The sequence below is a fragment of the Saccopteryx leptura genome, chromosome 1, assembly GCF_036850995.1.
Source record: "Saccopteryx leptura isolate mSacLep1 chromosome 1, mSacLep1_pri_phased_curated, whole genome shotgun sequence".
Taxonomy (NCBI): domain Eukaryota; kingdom Metazoa; phylum Chordata; class Mammalia; order Chiroptera; family Emballonuridae; genus Saccopteryx; species Saccopteryx leptura.
Genome location: NC_089503.1, coordinates 160869061 through 160890051, shown reverse-complemented (window position 1 = coordinate 160890051; position 20991 = coordinate 160869061). Strand labels below are relative to the sequence as shown.

The following is a 20991-nucleotide window of genomic DNA, read 5'->3' as shown; positions in this document are numbered from 1 at the left end:
GACTAGCTTCTGGTTTCATTTATCACTTCACCTTAATTTTTCTTGAAATACCAGTTATCTACAAAATGGATTGATCCAGGATATACTTTTTTTTTTATCTCTAACCTTTATAATTAAGCAATGAAATAGTTAACATATATATTTATAGTTGAGAGGAGGACAAATTGGTTCATTAATAACCTACATTTAGTTATCTATTTAATAATTGCAAATTAACTTAAAGGGAAATATAATCTTCCTATCTTATAATTTAACCTTACAATTAAATATAGAAGTAAAGATGAAGTAATTTAGATACAAGAATTTAAAATTCCTTGTTTTGAATTCTTTTAGGAGGCTTATTAAGTTCAAAAGCAAAACGGGCGAAGTGTTCTACGCATAAACAGAGAGTAATAGTAATGCTTTATAATAAAGTTTGTGACATTGTTAGCAGCTTATCAGAATTGCTAGAGATACAACTTCTTACAGACACAACAATTCTTCAGGTAAGTTTTTTGAAACTTTTTTGTATTTATAGACCAAATGATATAAGAGTGGAGGGTCTAATTGAGTTCGGATAACCTTGCTCAGTTGGTAATAATATCAGCACTGTGTAATGTTTCATGCAGAGTGTATCTTAAAATAAATTCCAGGGAAGTTTTAAAAAGAAACACTTTTTATAGAAGACAGATAAATGAATGTGGTAAAAAGTCTAAACTCCTAATTCTTTGAAAGATAAAATATCTCAGGCTGTTTTTGTTCAGAATGGCAGCAAATTTTTTGTATGTCTTTTTATTGTGACATTATCCATCCACAAGGTGGAGATTAGAGGAGTAGCAGCTGTGAAGGGAGGTATGTGCTAGATAGAGTGTTTGAGGGTGAGAGGGGTCAGAGAAAGAACTAGATGCCGATCGATGAGGGGAAAGGAAATGCCCTCTCAGTGTTTTCCAGTGTTTGTTAAGGTGTTAGCATTTGGTAAGGTAGAATGTTACTGAAATCAACTAAGGATGTGTGCTAATTGTTCTGTGTGTGCGCGCAGGTATCGTCAATGGGAATAACACCATTTTTTGTGGAAAATGTCAGTGAACTGCAGTTGTGTGCCATTAAGTTAGTCACTGCAGTAAGTATAATCCATTTTTATTTTTATTTATCCCCCCAGAAAGATATTGATGTCATTTCATTCAAACTTGCAAAAATTAATGCAGATTCTAGTTTTCCATAGATTCATTTCAACTAAGAACTATTTTAGTGTGCCTTAGATTTTAAGCACTTCTAAATACTTAAAATTATTTCAGTTAGTAATTCTATTATATTTACTATAAAGTAAGAATTGTTTAAAATCGTTTGAATTTTGTCTTTTCATACTCTGACTTCATAAGAATATAATGATAGAAAATTAGATTATCTCAGTCATTGCTATTAAAGATGTTAAAAACATTTTCATTTTAAATGGTGATTGTTTTTTATCATATTATAGTATCATTTTTGTTTTATTTTCAAATAATTATAACAAACTTACTTGGAATCTTATAATTACTAAACAGGTATTCTCAAGATATGAAAAACATAGGCAATTAATTTTGGAAGAAATTTTTACTTCACTTGCAAGATTACCAACCAGCAAGAGGAGTTTAAGGAACTTCAGGTAATTTTAACAAAGGCCAAGTATAATAAAGAACTCCCTTTATATTGTAGCCATTATATATTCTTCATCATTTCTAATTTTTTATTTTGATGATCAAGTAAAAGAACAATGTCTGGAATAACAGTCCACATTTGGGAGACTTGAAGTTCAGTGATTCTCAAAGATCTATGGTAGGGTTTTTCAGTCCTAATGCTGTTGACATTTTGGGCCAGATAATACTTTGTTGTGCAGGGCTGTTCTGTACATTGTAACATGCTTAGCAGCATTCTTGCCCTCCAGCTACCTGATGCCAAGAGCAACATTCTTCCTTCCAATGAATGACAAACTAAATTTTCTCTAGACACTTACAAATGTCCCCTGAAAAGCAAAATCATTCCTGGTTTAAGAAGCACTATCCAGTCTTAGTTGGGTAGCTCAGTTGGTTAGAGTATTGTTCAGTTTGCAAAGGTTGCAGGTTCAATCCCCAATCAGGGCACATACTGGAATCAACCAATGAATGTATAAATAAGTGGAACAATAAATCGATGTTACGCCCCACCCTCTCTCCTTTTCTCTCTCTCTAAAATTAGTAACTAAAGGAAAAAAAATTTAAAAAAAGAACCACCACCACTGTTCTGTGAGAAGAGCAATAGGAAATTAGCTCTAAAGCAGGGATCTCAAACTCGCGGCCCACGGGCCGCATGCAGCCTGTCGAACAATTTTGTGCGGCCCGCAGACTAATCCACGAAGTTCAAGAAAAGTGTTGCGTAACAGTTGCCTTTTGTAGACCTAGTGCAGCCCGCCGAATGGCTGTGATCTTGCTCTGCGGCCCACATGCTAAGTTGAGTTTGAGACCCCTGCTCTAAAGAGTCAGAGGCAGTTATAAGGATTTTATAAGCCTTACTAAAGAACTTGGACTTAATTCTTTATCTAGTAGGAAGTTGCTCAATACTGGTTTTGTAAGAGAGCTGAAAGGTTGCTCTACCAGCAGTATAGAGAGTAGACATGAAGATTAAATGCTCTGGAATCTTAGAATGGAGTAACTAAGGAATGTTACCCACAACTGTGGTCAGCATTATTGTCTTTGTTGTTATAGGTAATCATCATCATTATTATAACTATGATTATAATATTCCTGAGTGATTAAATGTGTCAATCTGATATATAAAATTAGATTGCTTTCAAAATTGTCATCTATAAAATATTTTTATCTTAATTTTTAGACTAATTGTATACTGATGAATAAACATCTATTTGTTAAGCATGTAGAAAAGCTATCAGCGGCCCTGGCCGGTTGGCTCAGCAGTAGAGCATTGGCCTGGCGTGCGGGGGACCCTGGTTCGATTCCCGGCCAGGGCACATAGGAGAAGCGCCCATCTGCTTCTCCACCCCCCCCCTTCCTCTCTGTCTCTCTCTTCCCCTCCCGCAGCCGAGGCTCCATTGAAGCAAAGATGGCCCGGGCGCTGGGGATGGCTCCTTGGCCTCTGCCCCAGGCGCTAGAGTGGCTCTGGTTGTGGCAGAGCGACCCCCCGGAGGGGCAGAGCATCGCCCGCTGGTGGGCAGAGCGTTGCCCCTGGTGGGCGTGCCGGGTGGATCCCGGTCGGGCGCATGCGGGAGTCTGTCTGACTGTCTCTCCCCATTTCCAGCTTCAGAAAAATACAAAAAAAAAAAAAAAAGCTATCAGCACGTGAAAGAATTTCTTTGTTTTTTTAATAGCTTACAAATGAAAGATTTAGAATTTGATTTTTTTTACTCCATTTGATTGACCTTACACCCTAGCACAGATGATCAAGAGCTGACTGTGTAGCAGATTTTAATAAGAATGAATACCAGGATGCATGGGCATTTGTAAATCTTGAAGACTTTTCTCATTTAAGAATTTCATTTTGAGAAATATTTTATATTTTTTATTATAATTTTTTTATCTGCAGTACACAGAGTATGGAAATTCACATTAAATGCTGTGGGGTTTGTTTTTTTTTTTACTGTTTTAATTATCTAAGAATGCATAGGGATTTAGTTGGTTGGTTTTTTTTAATTATTAAAAGTAAATAGGCCCTGGCCAGTTGGCTCAGTGGTAGAGTGTCGGCCTGGCGTGCAGGGGTCCTGGGTTCGATTCCCGGCCAGGGCACACAGGAGAAGTGCCCATCTGCTTCTCCACCCCTCCCCCTCTCCTTCCTCTCTGTCTCTCTCTTCCCCTCCCGCAGCGAGGCTCCATTGGAGCAAGGATGGCCCGGGCGCTGGGGATGGCTCCTTGGCCTCTGCCCCAAGTGCTGGAGTGGCTTTGGTCACGACAGAGCGACGCCCCGGAGGGGCAGAGCATCGCCCCCTGGTGGGTGTGCCGGGTGGATCCCGGTCGGGCGCATGTGGGAGTCTGTCTGACTGTCTCTCCCCGTTTCCAGCTTCGAAAAAAAAAAAATACAAAAAGAAAAATGCAAAATAAATAAATAAATAAAAGTAAATAGACATGGGCCCTGGCTGGTTAGCCCAGTAGGTAGAGCATCATGCCGTCATGTGGATGTCCTGGGTTTAATGCCAGGTCAGGACACACATGAGAAGTGACCAACTGTCTGCTCTCTTCCCCTTCCTCTCCCCCCTCTATGCTCCCCCCTTACTACCGGTGGCTCGATTGGTTTGAGCATCTGCCTCAGTTGCTGAGGATAGCTTGGTTGATTTGAGCTTCAGCCCCACATGGGGATTGCCGGGTGGATCCTGGTTGGGGTGCGTGCAGGACTCTGTCTCTCTCTATCTCCCCTCCTCTCACTTAAATAATAATAATAACACTGTAATAATAATCAGACATGATGCTGTTAGAATAGATACTAAAGATAATGCCTAAGAAGTATTGGTAAGGAAAGCATCCCGAAATTTTCAGATTATAGATGACATGAAAAATAAAATTCTCTTTTTATTCTATGATTTAAATATTTTCTTCTCCATTAAAGGTTAAACAGTAGTGATATGGATGGTGAGCCTATGTATATTCAGATGGTTACAGCACTGGTTTTACAATTAATTCAGTGTGTAGTACACTTACCATCATCAGAGAAGGACTCTAATTCAGAAGAAGACTCAAATAAAAAAGTAAGAAATCTTTTGTGAGTTTTATAACTTTACTTTTATAGGAAAGATCAAATATATTCTTGCCATTGGTTTAAAACTGAAGTTTTTATTTAGAGCTTCATGGCTGGGCTTTAGGATCTTTATGGAGCACCAGACCACATTTAAGGAGACTCCAGGTCTGGTTCTATTATATGTATCAGTGATGAAATACACAAATCATTTTAATCTGAGTTTGTTTCTTTATCTGTGAAATGGGATGATAGTACCTAATGAACCTACCATACCAATTTGTAAAACTCAAGTGAGATATTGAATGTGAAACTGAATATTATAATCATATGTAATATCTGTATTAATGCATAATGTCTAATTGTAATATAATTGATTCACCAATAAAATGAGTTTATGTCCTCACTGTTAAGTAAATCATAGTTAAAATTTGCTGTTGGTTTGTAGCTTTTACACACTATATGCTTATAATTTCTCCAAGTTTTATAATACTGATTCAAAAAAGTTCAAAAGAAACAGATAATTTTATTTGTTATATTCAGATATATATATGTGTGTGCTAATAAATATATAATTAAGTGAAAATTTCATATCAAAAATGTCTGGTCCCTCTTGTTTCTCCCTCCTCTCCTAATCCCATTACTTTCTCTCTAGTCTTCCCTTTCTTACTATCAGTGACCAGTATCATGAGAGTGTTTACTCCTTCCATTTATGTATTAATCTGCATAAATTTGATATGGAGGGTTTTTTTAATTTACATAAGTGATATACTGACATATTTATAGCTAATTTTTTCACTCAACATTGTTGTTGTAGCTATAACTAAATAATACCAAATTCTTTTTGACATGGGTTAGTTCATATAACCATATCAAAACTTAGAGCAAGAGTTTCTCTACATATATCTAGAAATACAATATTAAATCGTAATGTACATACAACTTGACGGAACTTGTCAGTTTGCTTAACAAAGTGGTGTTCTAGTTTACATTCTTACTTTTTTATTTGACCTGGTCTGGTCAGTGTGAAATGATAACCATGTTTTATTTTGCATTTTCCTGGTTAATAGTGAGTTTTTTCATGTACTTATTCCCCTTTGGTTTCCTAAACTTTGAATTGACTGCTTATATCCTATCCTTTATACAGTGTGTCTGTAAAGTCATGGTGCACTTTTGACTGGTCACAGGAAAGCAACAAAAGACGATAGAAATGTGAAATCTGCACCAAATAAAAGGAAGACTCTCCCAGTTTCATACCTATTCAGTGCAGTTTGATGTGGGCTCATGCACAGATTTTTTAGGACTCCTTAGGTAGCTATCCCGTATAGCCTCTACAGACTCATCACTGACTGATGGCCTACCAGAACAGGGTTTCTCCACCAAACTGCTGGTTTCCTTCAACTGCTTATCCCACCAAGTAAAGTTATTCCTATATGGTGGCACTTTGTTATAAATGTGCCGATATTCACGTTGCACTTTGGTCACGGATTCGAATTTAGTGAGCCACAGAACACACTGAACTTTCCTCTGTACCATCCACATCTCGACTGGCATGGCCATGGGCTGCTCCGCTGTATACACGGTGTTATGTCATCATCTGCACATGCGCACATGCTGCCACATCATCCTACAGAAACTGAGAGGGTGTTCCTTTTATTTGGTGCAGATTTCACATTTCTATCGTCTTTTGTTGCTTTCCTGTGACCGGTCAAAAGTGCACCATGACTTTACGGACACACTGTATTTCTAATGAAGGAGTTGAATTTTCTTCTGTGTTATAGTCCAATGTTTTATAAATTTTGAGCTTGTATTGTTTTTGTATTTTCAAACAATTTGTTGTTCTGGTCTAGATTGTGGTAGGCAACTATTAATATTGTATTTATTAATCACATTTGCCACTCCTACATATTTTAATAATATGAACTCTCAATATTTTTATTTAATTTTGATGAAGTATTGAAATATGTAAAATATGCTAATTATGCACATATCTTTTTATATATAAAAGAATAGTTAAGTACTTTAGTATTTAAATATATTATCCATATTGAGTAATAACATAGCATTAGCAATTTAGCTTTTATTTGCTGGGTATTCCTTACATCTGTATAAATGTATTTCTCTCAATCTAGGTTGACCAAGATGTTGTCATCACCAACTCTTACGAAACAGCCATGCGAACAGCCCAAAACTTCCTTTCTATCTTCCTTAAAAAGTGAGTATAGTAACATAAGCCAATTTTTTCACCAATGTAAAGAATATTTTATTTATCTTAAGTAAAACAATCCAATTTTCTGCCATAATCCCTGGCCCTTGATTTCCTGATCTTTAAAATGAGGGACTTCAAATATTAAAAATACAAAATTTTGTGAACTTATGTTTTAATCCAAAACTTGTACTAGATTGATATTCTATAATTTTTTTCCAGTAAATTTGGTGCATTCTAATTGAATAGGAAAGTTGTGGGAAGAGCTTTTTAGCCTTCTTAAAAATTTATGGTAACCTTATAAAGAGAAAAACAGTAATCATTTAAGAAAATATATTGTATTTGCCAGAAAGTAATGTTAATATCAGTCAATAAATGAACTCCCTATATCAAGGGGGAAATGAAAATTGAGAAACTGATCCACTTTATACCAAATTTTTATGTGCTCTCCTAATACCTTGTTATTAGATACAGAGAAAAGAAAACTTAGTGAAATTTTAGTTATGTTGGGTGACATGTCACCTAAGTTCACAGCCTTTTCATTATTTATCTTTGAACAGATGTGGTAGTAAGCAAGGTGAAGAAGATTACAGACCACTATTTGAAAATTTTGTTCAAGACCTTCTTTCAACAGTCAATAAGCCTGAGTGGCCAGCTGCTGAACTACTCCTTAGTTTGTTAGGGAGACTGTTGGTAAGAGTATAGCATTTAAAGATTATTAGATTACTAGAAGACAACATAATGAGGATGTACTCTGATTCACAGATGATGAATTCTTTAAAAATGTGTAAGGAAATATGACCATTGAATCTCTATTTTTGCATGTGCATAATTTTACACAATATTGCGAGTATTTTGTAGAAAACTGAAATGTGACTTTTGGTGCTTTTATTTCATTACATAGATAATAGTGCTTTAGAAATTTTTTTTCTTTTCTTTTTTTTTTGTTTGGAAGTCTTACATTATTAAAAGCATCTCAACACCAAGTCATAAGTTATTGTAGTTACTCATTTCAAAGCATGAAACTGATGAACATAAACTCTGTCATTTTTAAGAGTATTTTTAAAAACATGACGTTTTTAGTCCTCGTATAGCACAATAGAGAAATGCAAAGAAATTCTGTGATTTCTGTTTTTATTTTTAAACTATATTTGGTCTTACTTGTATAATACAAATTGTTATAAAGCAGTTGGGACCTTACTTTCTTTGAACTGGAAAATAAATTAATATTATTCTGGAACCAAGATCATGGATCTTAGGCATCAGAACTCAGCCTAAGAAATTCTTTGTTATATCCCATTTTTTACAAATAAACAGTTGAGTCTGTAGCCATATTTAAAGAAAGTGACTGTATTCTTAGGGAAGTTTAATCTATAATTTTAATGAAAAAGTTAAGATTTCAGAAACTCAAAAGACAGTTATCTTATGGAAAAGTATCCCAAGGAAAAAGTTTATATTTCAGACAATACAACAAGGATTTGGAATTTATATGATAAATTTATATTAAAAATATGCTATTATAAACTGATTAAATTATATCAGAATTGCTTTATTTTGATGTTTAGGTTCATCAATTCAGTAACAAGTCAACAGAAATGGCTTTAAGAGTAGCATCTCTTGATTACCTTGGAACTGTTGCTGCCCGGCTGAGGAAAGATGCTGTCACAAGCAAAATGGATCAAGGGTCTATAGAGAGAATTTTAAAACAGGTATTCAGATAAAGGATTAAATTTATGGGGATATATAATAGTTAAGTACTTTCTTTAGGTATTCTTATGTCAGTGTTGCATTTCATTTTATAGATTCCAAATAAGATCTATACTTTTAAAAGTAGGCTTTTGAAAAGCCCTACCAAGAAAATTAACACCTTTGGGTGAATTATAATGTCTAACAGGAACATTTAAATTACATATATGCTTAGTTTGCTTTTGTTTGCTTAGAAACCATTGTTATGTGTGATATTTTATATTTGGTTTGACAAAGTTTTATTTAAATCTTTAGTTTCTTGAGATGATAATTTTTCAAACCCGTTCAAATTGTTTTGTACCTTTGAATGTTGTGTATCTTTTTATAGTGGGGAAAGGTGAGGAGGATTTTCATTTTATTATATGAGAGAGCTTTCATGTTAGGGGGAAAAAAGTTGTGTTTTTTTTGTTTTGTTTTTGTTTTTTGTTTTTTTTATAGGAACAGAATGAGTCAGAGAGAGGGATAGATAGGGACAGATAGACAGGAACGGAGGGATGAGAAGCATCAATCATTAGTTTTACATTGCGTGTTGCGACACCTTAATTGTTCATTGATTGCTTTCTCCTATGTGCCTTGACCGCAGGCCTTCAGCAGACCTCTTAACCCCTTGCTCGAGCCAGCGACCTTGGGTCCAAGCTGGTGAGCTTTTTGCTTAAGCCAGATGAGCCCATGCTCAAGCTGGCGACCTCGGGGTCTTGAACCTGGGTCCTCTGCATCCCAATCCGACGCTCTATCCACTGCGCCACCACCTGGTCAGGCGTATTTTATTGATGCACTTAAACTTTTTTTAAGTATGGATGAGGTGGCAGTAATAATGCAAGTTACTTAAGAAAACTAGGCCCTGGCCGGTTGGCTCAGTGGTAGAGCGTTGGCCTGGCATGCGGAAGTCCCGGGTTCAATTCCCAGCCAGGGCACACAGGAGAGGCACATATCTGCTTCTCCACCCCTCCCCCTCTCCTTCCTCTCTGTCTCTCTCTTCCCCTCCCGCAGCTGAGGCTCCGTTGGAGCAAAGGATGGCCTGGGCGCTGGGGATGGCTCCGTGGCCTCTGCCCCAGGCGCTAGAGTGGCTCTGGTCGAGGCAGAGCATCACCCCCTGGTGGGCAGAGCATCGCCCCCTGGTGGGCGTGCCGGGTGGATCCCGGTCGGGCGCATGCGGGAGTCTGTCTGACTGCCTCCCAGTTTCCAGCTTCAGAAAAATACAAAAAAATAATAATAATTAAAAAAAAGAAAACTGGTAGGTAAATTGTCTTGAATCCTATCACATACAACTGTTTTCATTTTTTTTCTACTGTTTTTTGTTTTGTTTTGTTTTTTGTTTTCTTAATGTCCATAACCTTATCCATGCTGGCCATTAAAAACACATCTAATTTTTTTTACTATATATATTTTGTATTTTGAAATAATTTTAAACCTACAGAGAGAATGTAAGATTAGTACAAAGAGCTCCTGTAAACTTTCTACCCAAATTCCTTAATTGTTAACAACTGATAACATTTGTTTTATCATTCTTTTTCAAAATATACTTTCATGTGTATCTATCTATGTATTCTTTTTCTGAATCATTTGAGCAGACATGATGCCTCTATTACCACTGAATTTGAAAGTGTGATTCTCTAAACAGGTAGCACCAACATTAACCTCATATAGGAACTTGTTAAAATGCAAATTCTCAGGACTTTTCCCGGACCTACTGAATCAGAACCTCTGGGGGTGGGCCCAGCAGTCTGTGGTTTAATATACTCTCCTTGTGATTCTAATGAATGCTGAAGTTTGAGAACCACTACTTAAAGTATATTTTCTACAAATAAGAACTCTTACTTTGTAGCCACAATACAATATTAAAAGCAAGAGATTACCATTAATATAATACTAACATTCCTATTTTTTTAATAGGTTATAATTTGTTACTATCATTATTTTAATGCTCAGGTTGTCCAAGATTTGACCAGTGAGAGCCCCTTTAAACTGGCTTTTGTATCTTTTTGATATATTTCTATCTCTCTTTGAGGACTTTCTTACTTTGTGGCATAATGAGATGTTTCAGGCTCATCTTTTACTTTCTTGTCACAGCCCTGGAAATGGCCATTTCTTTAAGTACTGCTTGTTTCTTTTATTGGAAAATGGGAATTTAGAAACCAAGATCTAGGTACTAGGTGACTTTTATTATTTCTTAGAGTAGACCCAGGACCCTTTATTTGTCGCATATGGCCATGTAGATAGCCTATAAAACTAGATAGTAGCAGTCATTTGTAAATATTTTATGACTCTTGACATACTTTCAAATTACTTCTGGAAGTTGACAGTGTTATAGTTTATAGTACAATAATGAATTTCTGAATGTATTCATTTCACCATTCCTAGAACATGCGTTACTCTAATCCTTGTTTTCTACACACTTAGATATATTCTAAATCATATATTTGGTATTTCACATGGCAAGGCTACTGTATAAGCTGTAGACATGAGTGTCACCTCAGTTAGTTTATCTGTATTATTCTTGACAGGACCTAAAGATTCTTTTTGCTCCTGTATCAAGTAAACAGCTCACTCATTGTATAGTTAATATCTACATGAAGTAAAGTACAATTTTTTGTGTTTATTATAAATAAAAGTATTTTTCTTCCAGAATTAAAATAAAATAATATCCCAAAGAAAACTAACACATAACAATACATATAATAACAGTTTCCATTTACTAGGTCGAAGTTTTGAGGTGTCTGTTTTTCCAAACAGAAGACTACTATTTAGGACCTTTCTACTTCTGAGGATTTAACACATTGGTCTTTTTTAGGAGAGAGGAGGGTAGATAGTGAGACAGACTCCCATGTGTGCCTGACCAGGATCCACTGAGCAAGCCCATCTGGGGCAAATGTACAGAGCTATTTTTGGCACCTGTGGCTCTCCTCAGCACCTGGGGCCACAACTTGAACCAGTTGAGCCACTGGCTGCCAAAGGGGAAGAGAGAGTGAGTGGAGGGGATGGGGAGAAGCAGATGGTAACTTCTCCTGTGTTCCCTGACTGGAAATGGAACCCAGAAAAGTCTACACCAGGCCAGTGTGCTAGCCACTAAACCACCGACCAGGGCCACGTTGTTCTGATTTTTATGTCAGCTACTTATGAGCTTCCTCAACAAAAGATGACATGTAGTTCATAGAAATAAAGGCCAACTTCCGCTATCAATGTAATAATGTGTTTTTCAAAAATAGTATTTTTCTGTTTCTTCCATTTAGTTTGTTATACTTATATTTTCATTCTTGTCATTTATTAGGTTTTTTTCCATCATATTTGTGTTTACAACTATGGAATTTATGCAAGTATGTTAGTAGCCTAACCTGTGGTAGTGCAGTGGTAAAGCGTTGACCTGGAACACTGAGGTTGCTGGTTCAAAACCCTGCACTTGTCTGGTCAAGGCACATATGGGAGTTGATGCTTCCTGCTCCTCCTCCTCCCCTTGTCTCTCTCTCTCTCTCTTTCTCTCTTCTTTCTCTCGCCCTGTCCCTCTCCCTCTCTCCCTTCTCTAAAGTAAATAAGTAAAAATCTTAAAAAAAAAAAGTACTTTTTTGTTTTTACTTATTCTACAGGTTTCAGGAGGAGAAGATGAAATTCAACAATTACAAAAAGCGTTGCTTGATTACTTGGATGAAAACACTGAGACAGATCCTTCGCTAGTGGTAGGATTCTTTTCGCTTTTTTTTTGAAATACCGCATGTTTATTCAAATTGGGTCTGAAAGAATGTTAGGAAATATTATGAAGAGGAAAAATGTTTGGAATATCGATTTTTGAAACAAAAGGATAGTTGATCATCTAAACAGAAGGGAATGGTTATAGATTGCTTTGTCTTACCTATATGGAATTCTGGTACAGATATAGTATACTAAAATTGTGTGACATGGGAAATATTTGAAAATCCTTCTGTAGGTTATCTTTGAGACTGGGCTAGATCATTGGTTGTCACAGTGGGCATGGTCCTGGTCCAGGTGGTATAAAAGGTGATCTGTTAGCATATAAAAAGAAAGTATTAGAATTTTATATGTATATTTATTTTTAATATTTTATTTTGTGTATGTTGTATTAAGTATTAAAAATATTAATATAATGGGTTCCTATGTAAAATTTATTAACTATATTAGTGAACAATTTACATATATTGGGATACTTTAATTTTAACTGATGGGAAATGCAACATAAAGAGATTGGAGATAACTAAGCTATTTATTAAGCCAACTACTGAAGGTTTTCTTAAAGAAGTTGAAATTTTGAAAATAACTAGTCTTCCACATTCAGCACTTTATTCTTTTGTTCTAGACTTTCTAGTTGACACATAATCTAATTTAACTGGCTCATGTGATACTGTCCTTAGTAGAGTAGTCAATAGTAGTATTGTAAATTTCAAACAGTTGTGTTTATCAAATTATCTTTGATATCCTTATAACAGGACAAAGTAAAATAATATTTTTATTTATATATTTTGACATTCCAACTTTCTTAAAATTTGGTATTATCTGATGGAACTTGTTTTAAAATAAACCTTAATATTTGTATTTCTGATTATGTTCTAATTTCATCAAACTCACGTCTTACCTAATTTCTTTTCAGTTTTCTCGTAAATTCTATATAGCCCAGTGGTTCCGTGACACAACTCTTGAAACAGAAAAAGCAATGAAATCACAGAAAGATGAGGAATCATCTGAAGGAGCACATCATGCAAAGGAAGTTGAGACAACGGGTCAAATTATGCATCGAGCTGAAAACCGGAAAAAGTTTCTTAGAAGCATTATCAAAACCACACCTTCTCAGTTCAGCACATTAAAGTAAGATTCAGAGAGAAAACACCTTCCCAGTTCTTTGAAATTTATTTACCTTCTTTACCAAAAAAATAAAATTTTAATAACTTTTGTTGTAGGATGAACTCAGATACTGTGGACTATGATGATGCTTGTTTGATTGTTCGATACTTGGCCTCTATGAGGCCGTTTGCCCAGAGCTTTGATATTTATTTGACACAGGTGAGCTTGCCTGGAAGTCCTTATACCATGATATTGATTTTTCTAATTCTGGATACTTGTGGGGTAGTATGTGATATCTGGTCATTACTGAGAACAGATAAAGATTATGAAAGGAGCATTTGTTTCTGTGTTAACAATAAGTAAGGTCTTTTACTCACGTAAAAATTAAAGGGAGATAAATACAGTATCTTTATTCTTTTGCTCTTTTGCATGCTATACTTTGTTAAGTGTTATGTGTTCTATAATTTTTGAAAATGTCAAATTTTACTTGGCAGATCCTTCGAGTTCTTGGTGAAAATGCAATTGCCGTTCGAACAAAAGCCATGAAGTGTTTATCTGAGGTTGTTGCTGTAGACCCCAGTATCTTAGCAAGGGTAAAGAGGAGCACCAATGATTCATATTTGAGTTTTTCATTCAAATTAAAGTACTAAAATTCAAGTTAAAATACTGAGTGTAAATTATATTTTCTTTATTTTTTTTTTAGCTTGATATGCAGCGTGGAGTTCATGGACGATTGATGGATAATTCTACTAGTGTCCGGGAAGCAGCAGTAGAATTACTGGGTCGATTTGTCCTTTGTCGGCCTCAGCTTGCTGAGCAGTATTACGACATGCTGATTGAAAGAATATTGGTTTGTTTTCTCATTTTTATTGTGATTCATGAATATAATTTGGTTTTCTTAGTACTACCACATCTTTTATAAAATGTTAATCTAGAAAAGTAAATATCAGATTATATATTTATATTATCCAATCTGTGAAATTGCAGCTTTCTAACGGGCATATTTCAAGAGACGGGCTGCTCAATATTGTAAAACAAATCATTGGTGAAAATTGGATTCCTTTTTTCAGTTACTATTGCCTTTTGACTGTGTCAGTGTATAGTAAGTAAATGGTAGGAACTACATGACATAGTTAGATATTTTGGATAGGAGTCTGGAGTAATTATATGTATATAAATGGGGAGAATTATTTCAATGAGATCTAAGTACAGAACTTTGATACCTGACAATACTTTTGAATTCTTTATATGTATCTGCATGTTTCCTTAAAGCTGGATTATGACAAACAAGTTAAACCAGAACATCATTTGTGTCTTAAGAGAAAAATTAAATACTGTTCTAAGATACTTAATTTTCTTGTATGTCATGGATTTCTCTGGCCCTGAAGCATTTTCCTGGAATATAAAATGAAACATCAGCATTACTAGACATCTGTGGAATCTACACACCACCCACTGCAGGCATATTGACTTCTTTTGTAACTCAACAGAGATGCATTGGGCACATGCAGTAATAAGAGTTTATCTACCTTTAGCCTAATATCAAAATGTTATTGAGAGTTATAGATAATGAGCCTCAACTATCATAAAATTTTGATGAAAGAAAAATTTAGGGAAAGAATAGAAGAATTTTTCCTCTTTTAATGTCTCGGTCTTTCAGGAGTGAAGGGCAGAACCAACAGGATTCTCACAGCTAATAAACTCTGACAGCATATGCACTAGCAATATATCTTAACAATATTTTCATAATTCCTAAAATGAATAATGAAAACAATTTTACACAATAAGTATTTTGTGCTTACTTATTTTGAAAACTCTTTATGAAAATTTGTAAAGTTAAAGAAAAATATTACAGTGAAAACCCATGTATCCATCACCATGTGTTGTCTATATTTTTTGCTAAATTAGTTTGAATTAAAACATTTTTCTACTTCTCCCCTAGATATTTCAGCTTAAGTCTCAAAAAAATAAGGATATGGCCCTTATTAACAGAAACCATTATCTCACCCAACCAAAATATTATCTAGTAGTCAGTTCATATTCAAATTCTTCATTTGTCTCAGAAGTTGGACAAAGAAGTTTCCTTTCTAGCTTTTTAAAAAAAACAGTCTAATCAAAAATTATGCCTTAAATTTGCTGATAATATTTTAAATTTTAGTGTATTCTGTAATTCTTCTATACACTTCCACTGTGACATTGACCACGTCAGTTTTGTTATTCCTGATTATGTTTTTGGGTTTTTTTTTTGTTTTGTTTTGTTTTTTCAGAGACAGAGTGTCAGAGAGAGGGATAGTTAGGGACAGACAGATGGGAACGGAGAGAGATGAGAAGCATCAATCATTAGTTTTTTGTTGTGACACCTTAGTTGTTCATTGATTGCTTTCTCATATGTGCCTTGACCGTGGGCCTTTAGCAAACCCAGTAACCCCCCGACCTTGGGTCCAAGCTGGTGAGCCTTGCTCAACCAGATGAGCCCGTGCTCAAGCTGTTGACCTCGGGGTCTCGAACCTGGGTCTTCCGCATCCCAGCCCGACGCTCTTATCCACTGCACAACCGCCTGGTCAGGCTGTTCCTCATTGTTTTAATTTGTTCTTTTGTTTCTTGTATTTCTTATAAACCACAAGATAGTGACATGATTTGATTATACTTAAGTTAGACATTTTTGTTAAAGTGTTTCATATGCTGTTTAAGTGCCAGTCACTATTCTAAAAGCTTTATGTTAGCTACCCCATTTAATTTTGGCAAGTTTTACTCTAGTATTGTGTTTAGTGCTATTTAATATTTTTTCATGTATTGGATAGCTTATTTTAAAATAAGGACAATATAATAAAATAACCCATATTATAAAAAGCATGTAAAGAAGAAATATGTAGACCATATTTACCATGTTTTAGTGACTATACTGCTTATTGGTATTTATTTTCTATTTTTATCAAATTTTATACACATAGGCATATCGATTTTTTTACTTTTAAAAATACCTTTCTGTTCTTAGGATACTGGTATCAGCGTCAGGAAAAGAGTAATAAAGATTCTAAGAGACATCTGTATTGAACAACCAACATTTCCAAAAATTACAGAAATGTGTGTAAAAATGATTCGTAGAGTTAATGATGAAGAGGGCATTAAGGTAAGATAAAACATTGACTGCTTTGAAAATCATTTTTATTTAATGTCTTAAATAATTTAAATGTTTATTATGTCTAGACTTTGTTGATTTAAATATAGGGGTGGGCAAAAATAGATTTACAGTTGCTTATATGAAAAACAATGCAATAATTAACACTACAAAAATAAACTGTTTTATATACTTAACAACTGTAAACCTATTTTTGCCAATGCCTATATATATAGAACTTTACAATTTAATCAATATTTTTAGATTATGAAGTCAAGAAAAAGACTTTGATACATATTAATTTCTAGATCTTGTATTAAGAAAATTAATATTTTCTAACAAATTCAGCTATTATAATATTTTGTCATTTAGGGATTGCATTATATATAGGATATTTATTATCAAATTAAAGTTATTTTGATTTTCACATCGAATATACTTAGTTTTCTAGATTAGTAAATAATTTGTTAAAAGTTTAATCCTGAGTTTATTAGTGAATTTATATATACATGATTATCCAAATATTTGTGTTTGAGGGGGGTTGTTTTTTTTTTTCTTTTTGGTTATTTTAAATAACTTCTTCACCAAAACTAGTAAAAATATCGCTTCGTTTGTTCAAAAAATTTGAGTATATACCCTACAGAAGTTCTAGGCTAGACATAGTGTCACCCATTTAAAATATTTACCAAGTTAAAAACAAATTATAATTTTGACAAATTGGTGATTTTTTTTTAAGAACTGAGAAATTCATACCCAAAATTCCTAGTAGCTTATGTTTTGATTATTTATAGCCTTGTGTTAGGCTTTAAAAATAGAATATGGGATTGAGAATATTACCATAATTGTTACAATTACTTAGCTTGAAATTTTCTTTCTTCTAGAAATTAGTAAATGAAACATTCCAAAAACTCTGGTTTACTCCAACTCCACACAATGACAAAGAAGCAATGACAAGGAAAATTTTAAACATCACTGACGTGGTAAGAGGACTGCAACAGGGGGATGGTCCCCGTAGGTGCTAACCTAGTTGAGATCTACCCCATTTTACAAAGGGAAGGGCAATAATGAGGTATCTGGTTAACCTCTACATTGAGTACTACTTCCCCATGCAAGTAAGATGAGATTGGTGTTCCTCTGAAGCCCCATTTTTTGGCATTCATTGACTTAAGCACCAAAACTGAAATGCTTCAAATTTCTCCAGTGATTGAAACCTGAGTGGTAAAGAAGTGGATGATGGATAGATGCAGTAATAGCCAAAGGATCACAACCTGAAATGAGATAGTAATTCCTTTTTCAGAAAGCATGAGTTAAGATTAGTTGCATCATGTTTAATTATACACATAAGCTTTAAATTTTTTGACCCACAAAATTTCATATTTTGAATATAAGAAATTTTATATTATCAATTACATGATTATCTGTTTCACTGATATCTTTAGACTTGCTATGTAGAAGGAAGTATGAAGCAAACATTCTCACTTTTATTATTCTAGACCTTAGAGTTTTCTGACAGAATGTAATTCAAGTTATTGTTTAAAATATAATACCAAGCCCTGGCCAGCTAGCTCAGCAGTAGAGTGTCGGCCTGGCGTGTGGAAGTCCTGGGTTCAATTCCCAGCCAGGGCACACAGGAGAAGTGCTCATTTGCTTCTCCACTCCTCCCCTTCTACTTTCTCTCTGTCTCTGTCTTCTCCTCCCGCAGCCAGAGCTCCATTGGAGCAAAAGTTGGCCACAGCACTGGGGATGGCTCCATGGCCTCTGTCTCAGGTGCTAGAATGGCTCCGGTTGCCGCCAAGCAACAGCCCATATGGGCAGAGCATCGCCCCCTGGTGGGCATTCCTGGTGGATCCCAGTTGGGCACATGTGGGAGTTTGTCTCTGTGCCTTCCCACTTCTCACTTCAGAAAAATACTAAATAAATAAATTAAAATTAAAATATAGCCTGACCTGCGGTGGTGTAGTAGATAAAGCATCGACCTGGAAATGCTGAGGTCGCCGGTTCGAAACCCTGGGATTGCCTGGTCAAGGCACATATGGGAGTTGATGCTTCCAGCTCCTCCTCCCTTCTCTCTCTTTGTCTCTCTCTCCTCTCTCTCTCACTCTCTCTCTCCCTCTCTCTCTCCTCTCTAAAAATGAATAAATAAAATAAAAATGAAAAATTAAAATATAATACCACATTTAATTGTAGCACATTACACTAATTTTTTAATGTTTTCTAAAATATTTTTAGAATAAAATTCTTACTGAAAATAATAGTTTACTTTAAAAATAAAATTTTAATTGCGGGCATTGATGAGGCATTTATATACTTAAGGCTAAAGCCAAACAAAAGTATATTTTTATCAGAATAAGTAAATTCACCATGTTTTCCCCCATAGGTTGCAGCATGCAGAGATACTGGATATGACTGGTTTGAGCAACTCCTTCAAAACGTGAGTGTTATTTTGACTCCTAATAACAGATAACATGAAATATAATAGAACTTCTTTGTAGACTTTATGATATAATAGAACCTTTCAGTTATTTTTTAAGTATTTGCCTTTTGGTAGAGACAATATATTTCAATATATTAGACTGAATATTTTGGTTTATATCCCTATTTAATCCATTATTCAGTTACTTATTGTAAGTTTCTAAATCAGTAATTGAAATTCTGTCTTCCCTTCCAGATAATTATTTTTTATCCCTTTAATCTAAATGATAGACATGAGACCTATAAAAAGACATACAGATTGCATATGTATTTACATTATTTGACATATTATAAAACATGTAGAATTTCCTATATTAGTACAGAATTAAACCACAATTTATGTTTTTACCTTCATAAATAGAAATGTTTATCTCCCTATACATTTTTTATTCAGAAATTTTTAAATAGATAGAAGCACCCATCACCCAGCTTCAAAAATTATCAGCATTTCCCTATTTTGTTTTATCTCTTTCCCTCCCCCATCTTTTAAATATTTTTGCTCTAATACTTTTAAAGCAATTTCCATACTTTATATCATTTCACCCATAAATACTTTAGTATCATTCTCTAACATAAATTACTTCAGAAAACAATATCATTGTCATCTATATCAAAATATTAATAAATTATTTCCTAGTATCTAATAGTCAACTATTCACATATCCCTGATTGTCTCAAAAATATATTTTTATAGCTGGCTTGCAGTTGATTTGGTTAATATAGCTCTTAAGTCATTATCTATAATAGTTGACTCCTCATACCTCCTTTTTTTCATGTCACTTACATGTTTTTCTGTAGAATGTCCTACATTCTGGATTTCATAGATCTCTTTCTTCTGGTGTCATTTAAGTTCTTCTATCCACCTTTTTTTTTATTTTTATTCTGTACCCTCTTAGATCTAGAGGTTTAATAATATTTAAGTTCAGTTTTGACAGTAGGGACAGTAGTATTTCACAGGTGATGATAAATGTTATTGCATCACATTAGGACACACATAATATTTGGTTGTCCCATTTTCAGTAATCTCTGAGTTTAGGTGTTGTCACCCTGATGCATCTATTATAAAGTCATTCAGGACTGGTTTTAAATTATCGTTATCCAAGTGCAAAATACTGATTTTTTTCCTAATTATTTTATTTGTTTCATATTAATTAGCTGAGATTCTTTTTAAAGGGGAATTTTGTCCTGATAAATGATCTATTACTGTGAAATATAGTTTGTACAGGAAATGTAGGGGAAATGCTTGATTCTTTTCCATTACTTACTGATTTTCAGAATAATGAGTTTCCTTGTCATCTTTCATAGATGACTTACCAGTTTTCTCATTTTTTAATAGCAGTATTTTTCTCTTCGACATATTTTAATGTATTGCAATTATATATGTATGAAGCTCAGATTATTTCATCTTTGCCCATTGTTAGTCCCTTCAAGGTGTTCTGGTATCATTTTGATACAACCTAATTACTCTTTTGTAATCTGAGTAACTTCTGCCTCTACAAAATGCCCCAAACTTGTTTTATACATTTCCTCTCCAACCCTGAAGTCAGCCATTTTCCAAAGAACCCTAGTTCCCTTCAATGGGAATAATCTGGGTGCTGTAGATGTTTGTTGCTAAGGGTTATCAGAGCTTTGGACTTTTTTTTTCTTTTTTGTATTTTTCTGAAGTTGGAAACAGGTAGGCAGTCAGACAGACTCCCGCATGCACCCGACTGGGATCCACCTGGCATGCCCAACAGGGGGCGATGCTCTGCCCATCTGGGGCGTCGCTCTGCTGCAACCAGAGCCACTCTAGCGCCTGAGGCAGAGGCCACAGAGCCATTCTCAGCGATGGAGCCTTGGCTGCGGGAGGGGAAGAGAGAGACAGAGAGGAAGGAGAGGGGGAGGGGTAGAGAAGCAGATGGGCGCTTCTCCTGTGTGCCCTGGCTGGGAATCAAACCCGGGACACCTGCACGCCAGGCCGACGCTCTACCACTGAGCCAACTGGCAG

At 35.0% G+C, this 20991-nt stretch overlaps 1 protein-coding gene across 4 annotated transcripts in view; it reads left to right on the top strand.

The window, feature by feature from the left end:
- The window catches only part of NIPBL (NIPBL cohesin loading factor), a 213541-nt gene that overhangs the window by 157411 nt on the left and 35139 nt on the right, over window positions 1-20991 (top strand). For all 4 annotated transcript variants that reach the window (XM_066378945.1, XM_066378929.1, XM_066378937.1 and 1 more), the window contains exons 18-32: window positions 334-485; window positions 1019-1099; window positions 1524-1624; window positions 4549-4687; window positions 6807-6889; window positions 7441-7573; window positions 8446-8589; window positions 12208-12297; window positions 13224-13438; window positions 13531-13633; window positions 13909-14007; window positions 14118-14264; window positions 16410-16544; window positions 17414-17512; window positions 18910-18963. In XM_066378945.1, coding sequence (XP_066235042.1) covers window positions 334-485; window positions 1019-1099; window positions 1524-1624; window positions 4549-4687; window positions 6807-6889; window positions 7441-7573; window positions 8446-8589; window positions 12208-12297; window positions 13224-13438; window positions 13531-13633; window positions 13909-14007; window positions 14118-14264; window positions 16410-16544; window positions 17414-17512; window positions 18910-18963 — 1775 coding nt within the window. The remainder of the gene's footprint in view (window positions 1-333; window positions 486-1018; window positions 1100-1523; window positions 1625-4548; window positions 4688-6806; window positions 6890-7440; window positions 7574-8445; window positions 8590-12207; window positions 12298-13223; window positions 13439-13530; window positions 13634-13908; window positions 14008-14117; window positions 14265-16409; window positions 16545-17413; window positions 17513-18909; window positions 18964-20991) is intronic.